The 17977-nt window shown below is 43.5% G+C and overlaps 1 protein-coding gene across 2 annotated transcripts; it reads left to right on the top strand.

Moving 5' to 3' along the window:
• The first annotated feature begins 8108 nt into the window (after positions 1–8108).
• On the top strand, positions 8109–16413 carry cabp7b (calcium binding protein 7b). 2 transcript variants are annotated; one of them, XM_061698793.1, is made up of 5 exons: positions 8109–8289; positions 15180–15323; positions 15394–15506; positions 15768–15915; positions 16035–16413. In XM_061698793.1, the coding sequence occupies exons 1-5, from the start codon at positions 8181–8183 to the stop codon at positions 16160–16162; spliced, it is 642 nt and encodes a 213-aa protein (XP_061554777.1). In that variant the 5' UTR covers positions 8109–8180; the 3' UTR covers positions 16163–16413. The 2 variants fall into 2 exon arrangements, with proteins under 2 accessions (XP_061554777.1, XP_061554776.1); XM_061698792.1 differs by lacking the exon at positions 8109–8289 and having other exon boundaries at positions 14781–15323.
• The last annotated feature ends 1564 nt before the right edge of the window (positions 16414–17977 follow it).

Genomic DNA, 17977 nt, shown 5'->3' with positions numbered 1-17977 from the left:
GCACGCGCATACGTGTGGACGGGAGTGTACGCCAGTGTGTGTGTGGGAGCGGTAGGCGCCTGTGTGTAAGCATGAGTTTCAGTATGTGTGTGTGTGTGTGTGTGTGTGTGCGAGTACGTGTGCGACTCATTAAGAGCAACTCTGCGGCAAGCGAATTGAAATGAGACAGGGAGCCTCATCGTAACAAACAAGCAAGTTAAAGCAATAAATGCATCCTTCCCTTAGCCCCCCCAGAGACCCCGCCGCTGTAATTAGTCATTCATTAGCTTCACGAGTAGGGGCGGATCACCACTAGGGTGAGGGTGGACCCCGCAAGACCTGATCGGAGTCTCCGGGCCCGCCAGCCGGCCTCTCCGTGGATCCACGTGGCAAAGCGATAAACGAATCATACGCTTGCGGTGTCTCAGGCGAAGTTGGGATGTCAGAAAGCGATCTCCCAAAATGGGTCAGGTGAACGCTCTCTCTGTACTAATGAAGTCCCCGAGCGCCGAGCATCACACCTGCACACTTTCAATTAGCGCGCAGAAAGACAACAACAACAACAACAACAACAAAAATCGGCAATACGGAAACCGCCGGCTCGCCGGTCCGGCCCGCGAGGACCCGCGGAGCTTCTCCAACTTCCTGGTGCACTGATCATACATTTGAATGCTTGATTTTGGATTTCTCACACCTTTTAATTTATGCACATGTTGAGAGTTTCAGTGTAATAATTCCCTTTATTTCAGCTCGCTTCACAGTGGTACTGAATCTTGGTTTTGGTAGTTTTTCTGTCTTTAATGAACTGAACAGAAACATCATATGTCCAAAAATGGTCAATTTAAAAAAAAAAAAAAAAAAAAAAAAAAGCAAAGACGACGTGGTCTGTCACCACGTCGTCTTATTTTTACTCATCGTTAACCAATTTAGTGTTGAAAATAGCTGAGTCCGAGACGTGTTGTAAACCTCCGCCTCGTCCCTCACTTTGCGGCATCGTGTCGATTGAAAGCCGGGATCTTTTTTTTTTGGGGGGGTGGATCTGCTAGAGGGGGTGCAGGTGGCTGCCATGCTCTCCTGATGGTGGGATTAAACAGACAAAGTCAAAGGACATCAGGCTGGAGATAGCGTCACACGTTCACAAAAGGTCCGAATTTCACCCGCTGGGATTTTGTGGCGATTCGACTTGTCGGCTTTTTACCGCAGCATCTTGGGGACGTGAGCTATAACTTGCTTAGCACAAAGTTTTTGCAGTGGTGACTTGAGATGCTTCAAGCTTTTCATTGCCACTCCCTGCTGACGTTTATTGTCAAACTAAAAACAAGAAACAAGAATTACACCTTTCAATAAACCACATAGCTTTGCCTTAATGAAGTCAGTTTAGCTTAATACTTACAAACAATGCAAAATGCCATAGATGGGCTAACAAATAGAATCGATGTCAGGGCGTCATAATGCTTCACACGAAGGGTAGTTGTACACAAACAGTGGAGCAACACATGTAGACCGACAATATAGCAATAATCACAGGCATGTATTGTAGTAAATCATCCATTAGTTATATTATGATTATGGTGATTATAAACTAAACTAAACTATAACTAACTGATGACCGTCTCCATGGAACTCTGCGTGTCTGTAGTATACTGCCTCCGGTGGCCAAGGTGTGCACACCTGAAGGAGCGGCATAATGTCCATAGAATGAAAGCAAAAAAATGTGGCAAAACAGCTTGTATAAAGTACAACATTATGGAGTTTTTTTTGTAAATATATTTGTTTTAATTGGATGGCAGGGTTAGGGTGAGCTAACCCTAACCGCTGTAATAATGAAAGCGTGCCAGCTTAATGCTAACGTATAATGCAAAACAGCATAGACGGGCTAATGCAAATAAGCATATTTTGCTACTTGAACACATCGGGAGCAGCAACACATACAAACAGAGCCGACAATACCTGAGGCTTGTATTCTCTCTGCTCCGTGAGACCTTCAACAACAAGTCTCCATCTTTTCTATCGATTGGCTTGTCACGTTTATGTTTGGGAGTGAGCGGAGGTGTTGACAGTTTGATATCTTTTTTTTAAGTTTCCGCCCCTGGCAGAGGTGCCAGCGGAGGCCGCCTCCCCCTCCGTCCGAAACAGCCATCAGCTGATGAAGCTTCTGGATTTTCCGTGGCGTTGCGTCATCAATTATTCCTCCCCTCTCAGTAACTCTTCTGTCCTCCGGCGCACCGGGGAAGCGCCGACCGGCGTCCTCGTTATGTTTTAATACATCACTCGGATGCGGCGTGATGTTTCAACGTTCAACAAAGAGGCGCGGGGAGATTGCGTCGCTATTGGTCGGCCAGATCAGGGATGAATAATTCATCGGGGCGCGGCGTTAATGACAAAGCGTGCCATCTGCCAGAGCCGCAGGTAATGCAGGAGATCCGTCATAATGGCTTGTTATTACACATGTACACCCAAGACAGTAACAGTGCACAATCCCGCCCCCCTTCCTCAAAAGTGTGTCCGGGAATAATCGATTGTGCGATCAAGTCTGCCCCAAAATGAAATTTGATCCATGAATAAAACATCTGACAGCTGCATTTTTCATCACAACTTGAACAGATACAATAAAATGAAAATATATACTGTCCAATATCCATCCATTTTCTGTAGCGCTTTTTCCTCACTCGGGCACTGTACAATATGTTCATCCCAATGTGTTTGTGATAAATAAATTAACTCCATTCAAATTAGGTTCACTTGTGAAGGTTCGAGTAAATTCCACCCAACCTTAAGTTAACATTACAGTTTTACCCCTCCCATGTACTTGAAACACAAACTAATTCAAAGACGCTTTTTTTTTTTTTTTTTTTTTTTTTTTTATAAAAGTATTCCTTAGCAACATTTTCCCTCATGCTGTCAAGAAATGGTAACTATCGTATGACATCGTTTTGAGGGAATGAAGAGACTCGCTCGTAAAGGTCTCCAGATTAGAGCTTGCTTGGGCTGTGTAAAGTATTTGTCACACCCTGTTGATGTTCCCTGTAAACATTGTATATTGAAAGCACCAAAAGGTTCGACCAGACCAATTTTGTATAATGAAAGTCGGCTACCTTAATGCTAACATATAAGGTGAAACGCCAGAGACAGGCTAAAAGAAATTCACATGGATGGTACTGTAATTGTCAACCTTCAAGCAACTGCCGCTTGTTCTTGGGATACCATTCAGGGTTACCCACCGTAGGTGAAAATCCACGATATAAGAGAGACCTCATAAACAAACGGTCAGCATTAAGCTAGCCGACGTTTGCCAGACTTTCACTCTGCCTGGCGAAAGCCTCCGAGCTTAATGATAAGAGATCATGCGAAACAGCACAGGCGGTCTAACGAGAATTAGCATCGATGTTACGGTAATTCTAAACCTTCAAGCTGCCGCTTTAACATACAACAATACCGACGGTCATATTTTCTCTTCGTTACGACCGCCATTACCGGAGCTTAGTTGAGGAACTTTGCTGCCTCTTCTTCTCGCTCTTAATTGCGCTGCATCTTTTCCAGTGGAGCTCAGTGCTGCCTGGAAAATTGTGGCCTAAGGTGGTACTACACTGAAGGCACACAACTCTAAATTGGGACTTGCCTGTATACTGTACGAACCTAAAGAAATAATAAAAAAGCCCTACATGATCTATGATATAGATTAAAAGATATATTTTTTTATTTGAACATGTCGGTTTGTCTCTTGTTTTGTGTGAGAGTTTCACTGTAAACTGAAAGTAACAAATGGGGTTGAACAAGCACGCTTTGCCTCTGATTTGGAGAGTCTTCTTTTCGGTTCCCGAAAGTGATGTTATACGATAGTTTCTCATTCCTTGACAGCGAGAGAGTTAGAACAGGTGCAGAGGAATACTTTCAAATGTTTGTTTACGTTTAATGTGTGTGTGTGTGAGAGAGGGGTAAATCTAAATTTTTATCCAAGTTCTCTCGTATTGCCTGCGATAAACGGCGGTCCGCTGCATTATTGTGTACGATGCGCATTTGTGGGTTCAGTGTGTGTGTTTTTTTTTTTTCTTATCGTTTCGATTTTATTTTTGTAAACGTATGACTATTTTTTTGCTACATGACAACTATTTCTTGTCATATATTGCACCTTTTTTTTCCTCATGAAAAGGAACCACATTTATTCCCGTTAAATGCGCAGCTTAGTAAGTGAAGCGAGTGTGACTGCATTCTGTAGCTCTTGTCGCTACGCTATTAGCATTCTACTCACGCCTACGTTGCCTGTAGGGGCGACCTCATACTTTCTGTAACTAAAAGGTCCTTCAGTCAATTACAAACGCAATCAATAATCGCAAATGAATCCTCGACGCTACAATGTTTAGATGTTGGTAGCGCTGATGGGATTTTTTTTTTTTCTCTTTGTCTTTTCCATCCCGCCTCTAACTTGTTTCTGCACCGTTAGCTTGAAGGATTCGATTGCATTTGCGGCTGTCGCAAATTGTTTGTTTTCAAAATGACCCGCCTGATCCCGGGAGATCGACTCTGCCCACCGCGCGCTCCTCCTCCTCCTCCGTGGCGTGAATAATGAACGTATGTAACCGTATATGAATGTCAATTCGAGTATCTCACAGTGACAGGCTGCGCATTGCGTTCGTGCTGCACGCTCATTAAGTGAAACAGTCAGTGTCCACTGAGGTCCATTATGAGCTCGTTAACGTAATACGCATGAGCAAAGGAAGAAGCCATTAAGTATCAATGTCATGTTCTCCTTTTTACATATCGTAAATCAACTTGGCCCATGGAAATGAATGGAAATGCCATTATTCCTTGTAAGAAATCTCTCACTGTACAGCGTTGCACCGTGTAAAAACAAACAACACTTTTGCAACATTTTTCGCGGAACTTAGTCTTCCCTCTTTTGTTGCTTTTTTTTTTTTTTTTTTTTCCCCCCCACACCATGCTCGCGCATACATTTCTATGATTTCGTGCTTTCGTTCGTTGGACATCATCCGCTTCTTTGGAGTTAGAAAAAAAATAAAAAATCTACGGGTATTCTCAATCTGTGTGTGTGCGTGAATAGCGTTCAGGTCCGCTGCCCCCTGTGGCGTCGGTGCAACATTGCGGCACTCGGGCTTCATTTGATTTTGATCGGATGCTTGATGGATGTCGCACGGCGGCGGCGGCGGGGGCGCCCCCCCCCCCCCGCATTCCTACTCGATTTCTGCCCTGTGGGGGGTGTTCACCTTTCTTACTGCTGGAGTCTTAATTAACTTTACCGTAACGACTGCGGAGAAAGTCCAGGTCGGCGCAGACATTAACGCTGCCGACTCGTAAAAGTCCAAAGCTTACTGTGCTCGTGGAGGCCTTCAGTAAGATGATATGGTTAATAACACATTTAATAAACTGATATATGACCAGTGCTGGGAAGATTACTTTGGAAATGTAGTAGGCTACATTTAACAGTTACCCAGTTGAACGTGTAATAAAAGTGTCACGATTTCAATGACTTTGTCAATGTATTATAATTACATTTGCTGACATTTTAATGATTTCTGTTCATTTTGAATGACCCTTGGATGTCCCCTCAATAAAAAAAAAAAGAGGATTACAACCATAGATCATTATTTTGGAATTAACTGCATATTTGCTCTTCAAACAAATATTAAACTGACGGCAAAACATGATGAAATATCGCTGATGGAATGTTGCGTTTAAAAAAAACAACAACAAAAAAAAAGTCCCAAATTCTAGAGAGAAAACTGTTCAAAAGTCAAATGTTCTTTTGTGTTCAAATGTTAACTATGGGTCAAACCGTTTGAAAATGTCACACAAACTAATCGATTCGCGTTGAGGTCATATTTGGGAAAATACGTCATGTTTGAGACTACCGCGGCAGAATGGCACGTGACCAAAGAGAGCCAATCACAAGTGGCGGCTTTAAAAGGACAAAGTGAGATGATGGGGGGGTGAAATTGCGTGGGTATTTTTAAAATGTAACTAAAATTGCAATCATGGAAATTTCCGAAAGCAAATGTAATTGAATTACACATTTTCTGCCAGTAATATAATGGAATACAATTACACACGTGCGTGCGCGTTTTCCTTTGAGCTCGGACGATAGCGTCAGCTGCCGTTGATGTTCTGACTCGCTTCTTTTCGCACATTGCGCTCCGAACTTTTGAGCAGATTGAATCTGAAGTGCCCTGAAAGAAAATCTCCAGAAACGACAAAGTCCATCGGGGAGCAGGCAAGGAGAGATTTGTTTGTTCTTAAATCAAAATGTAAATTTGCTTTTGTGCCGCAGTCGCTTGCAGGTGTTGCGGAAACGAGTTACACAGCAACACACACATAAGGTTTAAATGTCATTTTTTTCCCCCTGAGACAAGACGACAACACATAAATACACTGAAATCATTCTTATTGTCGCGGCTATATTATCTTTCTTGCAATTTATCTCTATAAACTGTCCATTCATCAAAAGAATGGACATGAAGTCCAATTCGAAACAAGATGAAAGTGCTTTGCATAATCTCATCATCATCATCATCAGTGGATGCAAACAAAGACTCGGCTCGTAAAATGGGAATAATAACAATAATAATAAAAAGTGATGGGAACACAAATCAACAGTGGAGGGGTAAACAGACATCAATTAAAAATGTTACCAATTAAAAATTAACAAGATTTGCATGAAAGCAATTCATTCGTTAGCTAATTTGTGAAATAGATTGGCTACTTGGTTGGTTGGTTGGTTTGGTGGTGTAGATATTTATTTAATGTTCAAACTGATAAACTTGATTGCTTTTAGCAAATAATCATGAACTTGGAATTTTATGGCTGCAGCAGGTCCCAAAAAAGCTGGGACAGGGTCGTGTTGACCACGGTGTTACTTCACCTTTTCTTTGAACAACATTCAATAAAGGTTTGGCCACGGAGGACACTAATTGTTGAAGCTTTGCAGGTGGAATTCTTTCCCAGTCTCGCTCCATGTACAGCTTCAGCCGTTCAACAGTCCGGGGTCTCCGTTGTCGTATTTGACGCTTCATAATGCGCCACGCAAGTTGTCACACGTGCAGCATGTGGTTTGGCATTGTCTTGTTGAAATAAGCAGGGGCGTCCGTGAAAAAGACGTCGCTTGGATGGCAGCGTATGTTTCTCCAAAACCCGTTTGTACCTTTCAGCATTAACGGTGCCTTCACAGACGTGGAAGTTACCCATGCCATTGGCACTAACACAGTTTCCTCGAAAAAAGGGATTTTCAGACAAACTGATAGATTGCACCACAAGGTGGCGCTTGGAGGTCATATTTGGAAAAATACGTCATGTTTGAGACTACCGCGGCGGAACGGCACGTGACCAGAGACAGCCAATCACAAGCGTCGGCTTTAAAAGGAGGACGTGAGATGATGGGGGGGGGAAATGATTATCTGAATTTTGGGGGATATTTTTTAAATGTAACTAAAATTGCAATCATGGAAATTTCCGAAAGCAAATGTAATTTAATGACACGTTTTCTCCCGGTAATGTAACGGATTACAATTGCATACATTTTATAATTAAATTACGTCATCTTGTTACATGTATAGTTAGTCCCCAAACCCCCTAGTTTGTGGACGTGTGTGTGTGTCCACGGATAAGTCTGTGTGTGCATGTGTGTGTGTGTGTGTGTGTGTACGTGCGTGCGTGTGTGTGTGTGCGCGCGCTATAGAGAGAGAGATAGAGTGGGTGTGTGGGTGAGTACCGCACTCAGTAGTGGAGTGACTGAGACAAGGGAAGGGAAGGGAAGGGAAGGGAAGGGGGTCACCCAGGAATCCCTGGAAACGTCTCACGATGCTCCTTCCTCCCTCGCTGTCTTCCGGATGCTTCCCTGCTCGCGGTGACCATTTAAAGGCGCTTTAGTGCCGCACCGAGGAGCCTCAAAGTAGTTGGCACATGCAACACAATGTGAGCTGATTCTGGGTTTTTTTTTTTGGGGGGGGGGGGGTGTTTGCCCCTCTTACTGCGCGTCGTCGTCTTCTCGCAGACATTCGACTCGGCCGCCGTGTTGCGTCTTCAAATACTGCGGCCAGGAAATCATGCAGGAGGAGCGCTGAAGTTGCACCGGGAGGAGAAGAGGACAAAAAAGGAGGATTATTTTGCGGAGGGGGGAGAAGAGCTTTTGGGGGCGCGGGGCTGCATGAGGATCTTCGCCCGGCGGTCGGCTCGCTCTCCTCGACGCAGAGATGCCGGTGCGCGCCGTCACCACCAGGTTCATGTACAAGGGGCTGTGCACCATCCCGGACGTCCTCGCCTACCGGGCCCCCGTCAGTCTGCCCGAAGACGAGCTGGAGGGTGAGTCCAAAAATTGAAATGTTAACATTTCGAAAACATTCGGACTCGGAATCACAAGTGGCAAAAGTACATATACGAAATAAATAAATAACACCCTGGTAAAAGTCGACGAGTCGACACCAGTCCCGAAAAACGGTAACTTTCCTCAAATATGAATTATATAATCATAGGCTTGATGATTTTAAAATACCTAGAAATAAGTTATTTTGTAAATGGGCTCAATAGAAATCATAGTGACGCGAAATGGTCACAAGATTAGGTACATCTGCGCATTTGTAGCCATGTGTTTTTTTCCAGCGGTTGACCTCATTGACGGCGTCAGAGCGAGAGTGTCTATCCCAGCTGACGTTTTGGCGAGAGAAGCGGGATTCATCCTGGACTGGTCACCAGCCAATCGCAGGGCACAAACTGGCCAACAAGCGTTCCCATTCACACGTACGCCTCACTCTCGCATACTCTTAAACAATATGTCCCTACGTCGTCAAAACTGCATGTGAAGATAACCGATTTTGGCGTGAGTTGACATTTCAAGTACTGTTACAAACACGCAAAATTACGATTGTGTTACGATGATGTTCTTTTTTTTTTTTAATGGATTTTTGCTGTGTACCGTACAGCCGGGTCCAAATTTAGAGTTGCGCGCCGCCAGCGCAGTACCGCGTTGTGCCACAGAATGTCGGGCAGCACTGAGCTTTACTGGAAGAGGTGCAACGTAATTAAGAGTCAGAAGAAGAGGCGGCACATTTCTTCCAGTAGCAGTTGTTTGAAGGTTTACAATTAGCGTCACGTCAATGCTAATTTCGGCTAAGCCCGTCTCCGGCGTGTAACTCGCAGACTTCTGTTGGATGAAATGACTGCATATGGGTCGGGTGAACATCCTGGCGTTTTATTAAACATGAATTATTCGACTTTTTGGGACGCTCCGCTCATACGTATTGCTGCTCCGTGAGTTAGCATTTGTCTGCGGGTTTATAATGATCGTAAAAGTTATGCTAGTTTCCATCAGCCTTTCGATGGCATTGTCCAGTCAATGTTAGCCTTAAGCTAACGGACTTTCATTATATCCATTTTTTCAGTTTGGTTTGACATTTTGGAGTTCATTTGATAAAAAGGAAAGTGAGGGACCTGAAATCAGATTTGTTCCCGTTTGATGTGAAGGGCTTTCGCATTTCTTTTTCTTCTTGCGTGGACTTCGACTTTGACATCTGCTAGCTGCAGTCGCAACATAAATTTGCTGCAAAAGGTTGATTATTGATAGTTTGTTCACCCATGTTAAACTTAACTGCGCTAGCGCTAAACTCCGAAAGCAGCTGTTTTTTGAGTGGAGGGAAGCAATTCTGAAAACGTTTATTGGAGGTTTTTCTGTGCTTCTTCAAGAACTTTTGTGGATTAAAAAAATGCTCACTGATGCCAGCATCATCTCAACTTCTCATCTTCTCAACTATCAAACTCCGAACTTGACTTTCTGGGATGTTGGCCCACTGCTGCGTTGATGGAACAAGTGCTGAGTGCATTCGTGGACTCTCTGTCAACGTTGAAACCAAACCTTGACTTACAGTAGATCAGTATTCATCTAAAAGGTCTGCCTTTCTCCAAAATGACCTGACTGGAGTTAGCCCACTCTCGTTCTCAGTGGCTCAATTTTCCGTTAGCGCTGAGTGAATGACTGCACAGTGCTGTACCCAATGAAAAGGCTTGTCCACTGTCTTCTCATCGCGGCTTGGTTTCAAAGTTGCTCGACTGGTTTTGATGACTCCCGCTAATCATATTTATGCTTGTATACGCGCATACGGCCGCCGCGCCCAGATGGGCGATACGCAAAACTATTTTAATGAGCTCCCGACTATGCAACTGCGCTAAAATGCACTTGAGCGCAGCCTCTGTCCGCCAACGTTAATGTGACACGGAAAATGAATTGCAGAATTCAACCTCCTTTACGAAGACTTTAATGAACTTTAGTTTTTAAAAAAATAGGAGGGCTAGTCACCAGGAAAAGTTTGCAATTACAATGTTGCAATTACCGGATTTTCTAGGGGAAAAATGTGACTTTATTCCCAAAGGGTTACAATTTTTGTTCGCAAATATAAAGTATTCTTTTCCAGATAAATGCACATTTTTTTTCAATGTAATGTAGTTTCTTTTCTCAAAAGTACATATTTTTCTTTAAAACACAACAAAACAAAAAAAAAACTTCTTCTTTTTTATACTTTCCGGCAGTCAGATTGCTGTGTTGCACTGTGCTGCCTCCCACAGGTTGATGTTGGTATTACAAGAACAGACACACACACACACACACACGATTGCTTGATTGAATTATTTATTTTGAACATGTAAGAAAGTGACAGAAATACAACAAAACAGACAAGATTTCAACTAAAATAAAATAAAAATCTAGTTAAATTGATATATCTTCAAAAAAGGAGTCAAACTTATTTACTCCGACCCCTAGCTCTACGTCCTTATAATCCCATATAATTATTATAACTAAGTTACATTTGGTAAAGATCGTTTGTTTGTATTTGTTTTTGAACCGGTTGATGTTTGGACATTCTGATTGTTTCAGCTCCAGCTTCAGTCTGTTCCATAATCTCACTCCATTATTTGATACGATGATTTTTTTAAATTATTATTATTATTGTTATTATTATTGTGGCTCTGCATTACAAATAAGACCAGTCAACGTGCCCATTTTTTCCTTGTCATGTGTGGGCTCTCACACATTTAAAAAAAAAACAAAAACAACAACAACAACAAACCGGTAAAGATGTTAATATGGATGTCAGCTAAAGAAATGATGCCAAAGCCTCCTGGTGCAACAAGTCAACAATGATTAATCAGCCCTTAAAGCTCTGAATGGATGGCTGCGATCCAGCGCGTCGGAGCAGATGGTCGCCCACGTATACGACCGGCGCCAGAACTCACCAGTACTCGTCATCAACCCTCAAATAAAAAAAAAAAGCCACACTGTAACTTGTGACATTTTTGTTCGGTGCCGTGCGGTCACATTTTTCTCATTTGTAAAGTTTAGGAAACAGTGTACCAGAGGGATGACAACTATTTGAGGAAATACTTTCGTCTTGGCAGGCGTTGACGTGACGCTTCCCGGAGGTCGTACGTGTCCCCTGGTCCCAAATGTCACCAAGGGTTTTATTTGGATGCCACGCGGAAGGTCAAAACTCTTTCAAGTCCCGCTTCAGAAGTCACCGCTCGGCTTCTCTGCGCCGTGCAGATGAGAAATAAAAGCGCTCGCACGGGAAGTCAGCGCGACAAATAAGCTAAAACAAACAAGGAGGCGTGTTGGCTTTGCAGGCCGTTTTCAACGCCATCAATCCGCTGGGACATTGGCAGCAAATATTTGAGTTTCTTATGAATGACAAAGTGTGATAAATGATGCTGATGCTGCTTTGGGAGGGTGGGGTGACTTTAAATATTTAGCTTTGCACAAACTAAAACTGAGCCATAAATCAAATGTAAACACATGACAAAATGGAAAATGTCTTCAAACGAAACCAAAGCCAAAATTGCTCTCGCAGACATAATACCGCTTGATTTTTAATGACCCTGCCCGAGAGATAGTGGTTTTTCAAAAACCCGTTTATTGCCGCACCTTTACTGTCAAAGTAAACATCAAACAAAGACAAGTGGAATTACAACCTGTTCGTCATCTTTGTTTCCAAGTGTGTTTTTGGCTCACATTCCTTATGGTTAACCTTCTTTTGTGCCGTCTTGGGTTCGTTTTTTGAATTATGTTGTCTTGCGTCGTGTACATTTAGTTAATTGTAACCTCAGTGCTCGTTATATTTGGGTCTAAATAAGTGCTTTGTACCCTAAATCAGGCTAGCGTGGGAATGTATTTAATTGCTCCAACTTACATTCCCTAATGTTGACCTGGTTTTGTCCTCTATCGTGTTTTTTTTTTTTTTTGGGGGGGCGGGGGGGGTGGTTATAATCTTAGTTAATTAGCTTCTATCTTCAGTCTACTGATTCTTTCGGGGTTTTTTTTGTCATCAGTGATGTCCCTCCGCCCTTGCGTCGGACCCAGCTGTCTCGTAATCAGTCTGAATGCGAGCGGTCCAATCCCGTTCGTCCGTCCGTCTGCGGTTCCGCCTGAAACTCTTCCCAGTCGTTGCCCTTGTGTCCTAACCAGCTGTGCCTCGCAATTACTCCGAGTGTGTTTGCTCTCCTTGTTTTTAAGCCTTTTGTCCTTCTGCTGTTCTTTTGTCACTTGCCTCCGCCTTCCTGCTAGCTTAGCATTAGCATTTACAGCTTCAAGGGGAGAACGACCGCAAGTGGCTCGGAACTTAATGAAAACTGAGCATTAGCGTCTATCAAAGCGTATCACGGCGCTACGTTGTGGTTTCAGCTGTTTTCTTGAATGTTCACGTCTGTCGGTGGAAAAAAAACCCCAAAAAAACCAACAACAACAGCAAAAACCAATCGGCAATCCGGCGGCCGCCAGCGAGCAGGCTGAGTGAATTCATTCTTGACTTATTGGCACCGGGTCATGACATTGAATCAAGTTCGGTGCTCAAAGGAGATAAAAACACTCCAGCCACGCCGCCAGCTGTAATGTAGGCCGATGCACTTTGTGCGTCTGTGTGCGCGTGTGTGTGTGTGTGTGTGTGCGCGTGTGTGTGTGTGTGTGTGTGTGTGAGACAGAGCAGAGAGAACATATGCCCATGTGTATTTTTGTACGCTCTGTTTGTATGTGTTGCTGTGTGTGTGTGTTAAAGTAGCAGTTGTTTGAAGGTTTAGAATTACCATAACATCTATGCTAAATTCCATTAGCCTGTCAATGTCATTGCCCATTATATGTTAGCGATAAGCTAGTTTGAATGTACAATTTTTTATTCTAATTGAATGTAAACCATACACATAATGCAAAAATAGAACAATATTCCTTTTGCCCAGAAATAACTGGCTGGCGACTATTGCGACAAGCTAACGTAGCGGTTTATGTTATGGTTTAACTCAGTTCGTTCTTGTCAAAAAGCACAAAAACTGTCACAGAAGATCCAAATCTGTTCACAAAAAGCGGATCAACTTTTCTCTCTTTTCACACAAAGATACAACACTCAACCTTTTGATCACAAATACCCAGGTTAGCAGCTAGCACAATAAGCTAATGTTGCGGTGTACATGTTCACTCAGTGATCATTCTTGTAAAACAGCAAAAAATAGATGAGCCAAATCAGTCTTTTGTTCACAAAAAAAGTGGTTGTCTTTCATCTCTACCTTTTGATCCCAAATAGCTAGCTGGCAGCCAACGAGAGAAACTAACGTACCGTAGCGGTGTACATCTTTCCTGAGTGATCCTTATTGTCAAACAGCATAAACAGATGATCCAAATCAGTCTTTTGCTCACAAAAGGTGGTCAGCTTTTGTCTGCTTTTACATAGACTTTACGCCGACCTGATCGGCGTGATCGGTATCGGCCGATAATTAGCATTTTATGCTGATCGGCTTTCATGTCGTCATTCGCCGTCGATCGGCTCCGCACAAGACATTTAACTCCGCGTCGCCGTTGCGTATGAATCCGAAAGCTGGTTTCTTTTTAGCCTCGTCACGTGTCTTGTGGCGCAGTACTGTAACTATCTGACGGCCAAATAAAGTTTTGTTCAATCAAGTCGGTTAAAAAATGCGTCATCGGTCTGGGACTATTTTGCGGTGTCTCAGACGAACAACACGTACATTATTTGCAGTCTGCGCACAACTGAAGTACGTCGTGGGGAACGACGTCATCGAAATGCTTCGACACAAATTTGATCGGTCACGTGAAGAATGTAGACGAGGAGGAGCGTGTCGCGTTCGAGCAACGCAGCGTGAGGAAAAAAAAACAATAAACAAAGGAAAAGCCAAACGTACGCAAACAACACCCGTCCATGTAGGCGCGACAGTGAGAAAGTTAGCGTAAGCACAAATGCTAGCTGATGGCTAGCTCGGGAATCTAACCTAGCAGTCCATCTTCTTAACTCAGTGCTTCTTCAGGATCCAAGATCCAAATCAGTTCTTTGCTCACAAAGTGGTGGTCCACTTTCTTCTTCTTTTGCACAAACGTTAACTTTTGATCACAAATAGCCAGCGCAAAAAGCTAACAAAGCGGTCTACATCTTCACCTCGATGCTCCTTCTTGTCAGAAGCCAACAAATACGTCACGTACTGTAAATGACAAAGAGTGGCTGGCCGCCTTTTCGCGCTCGAAGCTTTATCACTTCAAACAGAATATCGGGATGCAAGTTGGAGCGGAGCAGCCAATAGAAGCGCTTGCCAAAAAGCACTTCATGAAACGCGCGCGCACGCACGCACGGTGGCGCGCCGTTCTGTCACAAGCAATTGTGCTTAGAGCGTCGTCGTCTGGCAGCTTTTTGCCGTTTCGGCCGCGATCCGTGCTCTTGTTGCGCCAGCTTGAGATCAAACATAAGCTTCTTTTACAAACCGGGAGAAAAATCAATCAAGTCTGTACGTGATAGCGGCCTCAAAGAGTCCCTGAACACAATGGGAAGCCGTTTCGGGTTGCGTATTGTTTACACGCGTGTTGTATTGCTTACACACGCGTTGTATTGTTCGCACGCGTCTTGTTTACATGTGATATTGTTAACGTGACATTTGTTTACACACGTGGAATTGTTTGCATATAATGTATTGTTTACACGTGACATCTTGATGACACAGGCGTAAAATTGTTTTTGCATGTGATATTTTGGATTCAGGTGTTATTGTTTACACACATCTCCCATTGTAAACACACATGACAGTTTCTACAGATGTTGAATTGTTTGCACGTGTGGTATCTTTACACATTGTTTACACAGATGTTGACTTGTTTACACGTGATGTATTGTTCCGTATTGTTTACGCACACACGCGGCGTTGTCTGTCTTGTCCGTCAGAAATCCGAGAGGCGTTCAAAGTGTTCGACCGCGACGGGAACGGTTTCATCTCCAAACAGGAGCTGGGCATGGCCATGCGTTCCCTGGGGTACATGCCCAACGAGGTGGAGCTGGAAGTCATCATCCAGAGGCTGGACATGGATGGTGAGGCTCCCGAAAACGGGATCACTTGTAGTCACGGGGCATCCACGTGTACGCGTGTGTGTGGTCTCAGGTGACGGTCAGGTGGACTTCGACGAGTTTGTCACGTTGCTCGGTCCCAAACTGTCTGCGGCCGGAATGCCCGATAAGTTCCACGGAGCGGACTTCGATTCCGTCTTCTGGAAGGTCAGTCAAGTGCGCGATACGAGACGCAGTACAAAAACAGAACACCGCCGCCGCTTCTTTTGTGCGTGTCTTACGATACGCTGTCAATTAAATTCAGTATATTTTCACGTGGAAAAATAACGAAGGCTCCATTCTGTACGCCCTCTTAAGCAAATACGTTTCCTTGCCCTCAAAAGTTCTCATCTCATCTCAACACAGTAACAACAATGAGAATAAGACTTTTTTTTTTTTTCGTTTTGTCAACCGAAATGTGGCCGTCAGTGCGACATGCAGAAGCTGACGGTGGACGAGCTCAAGCGTCTTTTGTACGACACCTTCCGGGACCACCTCACCATGAAGGACATCGAGAACATCATCATGACCGAGGAAAAACACCTCAACAGCGCCGAGTCCCACGTCGACATCGACAGTGAGTACTACAACTGCGACCACCGCACACACTACGACTATGAACAAACACACAACTACTCCTGCTACCACACCTTTGCGTTTGTCAAAGTGCCTGAAAGTGTCTGAATGTTCCCACAGCGAGCCCCACGCAACAGGAGAAGCACACGTGTGTGCGCAAAAGCCTGATCTGTGCCTTCGCCATCGCGTTCATCATCAGCGTCATGCTCATCGCCGCCAATCAGATGCTGCGCAGAGGAATGAAGTAACTCGCCCCAAAAGCAAATTCGTCCTTCCTCCTCCTCGCTTTTCGCCGGCTTCAGCAATAGAACCGACGACGTGGCGGGCGGGACGCGATGGGAATACAACATTTTTCGCATCGGGTGCACTTTCGCTCATTTTTGAAATCATGACATCATCTGAACAAACATCCTGGAAACGGAACACGAAATTGTACAAAAAGCAAAGTCATTGTGCAAATGCCGTTTGTCCTGAGGGGAAAACGGACACATTTATTCTTTTGGGGTTTTTTTTTTTTTTTTTGCTGTGCAAAATCCGACACAATGGAAATTCGAGGAGAAGGCAACAAAAGTGTCTCGCAATGAAAAGCGTCGTGTGTGACTTGTGTCGATCGACACGTCATTGAGCAAATAAAATCTACGCGTGTGTGTGTGTAACACAATTATGCAACAACATTAAAGACAAACGTGATTTTTTATTTACATTTTTTTTTTTGGGGTGGGTCTCATTTCTCCACAAGGGTCACTTGAAGTGGTGAAGCATGATTGAGTGACATATCGTGATGAAAGTATTTCACGTACGCCGCGTTTATATTTTCTTACTGGAGAGTAGCTCCGAGCCGGATTATTTCATAATAAAAATTTGAAAATATATATATATATATATGTGTATTTAAAAAAATAACGAAAACAAACATTGAGATGATGTATATGGAAAACCTTTTGAGCATTTATTTCTTACCAAGGCAGTACTAGTAGGCCAAAAGTGGCACTAGTTGTGGGGAAAAAAACTTGCTAGTAAAACAGCCATTCTACTAGTGCACTGAATTATCCCACTAAAGGTCCATGTACTAGTACGCTCTTTGTTATCACTAGTAAGGCAATTCACCACACTAGTTGAATCTCAGCTCAGCGTTGTTTTGTCTTTCTGCGCAATACTAGTACTGCCGGTACTAGTGAAGCGCTGGAAAAAGATATAATGTTACTAGTAGTATTAGCTGTCAACTAATTTTCAATTTTACGTCACTAGTAACATGTAGTTTCCCTTCTAGTATGCTAAAATTGTCCTAGGAGTAAGGACAAAGAGCGTACTAGGTTTTTTTCCCCACTACTTTTGACCTACTAGCGCACCCTCTAGTTGCATATCCTTGAGATCCAACTTAATGTTCATTTACTAGTAGTCTTTGTCATCACTAGTAAGATGATTCAGCACACTAGTATAACAACTTTCTTACTACTAAGGTTTTTTTCCCCACTACTATATGTAATCTCGTCACACTAGTAGGACAACTTTGGCATACTAGTAGGGCAACATTGTTACTTGTGAGGCAAAACTGTGGTACTAGTTGACAGCTAGTACTACTGGTGAAGCACTGGTGTTAACCAGTAGAATTTTATGTCACGAGTAGTACTAGCGGTTGTCAACTAGTGCAGTTTTTCACGTGTAGAATGACTGTCTTATTAGTAAAGGTTTTGCTTCTACTAGAGCCCCTTTTGGCCTACTAGTACAACCTTAAAGTCCTTGTACTAGTACTTGCTTTGTCCTCACTAGTAAGACAACTTTGGCCCACTGTTAGGACAACTACGTTACAAGTGGGACAAAATTGCACCAGTTGACTAGTGACATACAGTAAAATTCCCTTCGTTAACAACTAGTGCTTCACTGGTAGTACTAGTCGCACGCAGATGCCAACTAGCGCACAGGAAGGAAGTAGTGGAAAAACCTTACTAGCGATTCCACACATTGATTTTACTCGTGCCATGATTTGTCTCACTAATGAGGACAGAGTGTACTAGTACATGGACGAGTGTACTAGTAGATGGACCTTCAAGCTGGATATGAGG

This window comes from Phycodurus eques, chromosome 15 (assembly GCF_024500275.1).
Source record: "Phycodurus eques isolate BA_2022a chromosome 15, UOR_Pequ_1.1, whole genome shotgun sequence".
NCBI lineage: Eukaryota > Metazoa > Chordata > Actinopteri > Syngnathiformes > Syngnathidae > Phycodurus > Phycodurus eques.
The sequence above is the reverse complement of the archived record's forward strand: the minus strand, read 5'-3'. Positions and strand labels throughout refer to the sequence as shown.

Excerpts from the sequence above, each read along its gene's own strand:
- cabp7b (XM_061698792.1), top strand. The coding sequence starts at position 15,038 with ATGACAGTTTCTACAGATGTTGAATTGTTTGCACGTGTGGTATCTTTA. Across the intron at positions 15,507-15,767 it reads TCGATTCCGTCTTCTGGAAG|TGCGACATGCAGAAGCTGAC; the intron begins GTCAGTCAAGTG and ends TGTGGCCGTCAG. Across the intron at positions 15,916-16,034 it reads GTCCCACGTCGACATCGACA|CGAGCCCCACGCAACAGGAG; the intron begins GTGAGTACTACA and ends ATGTTCCCACAG.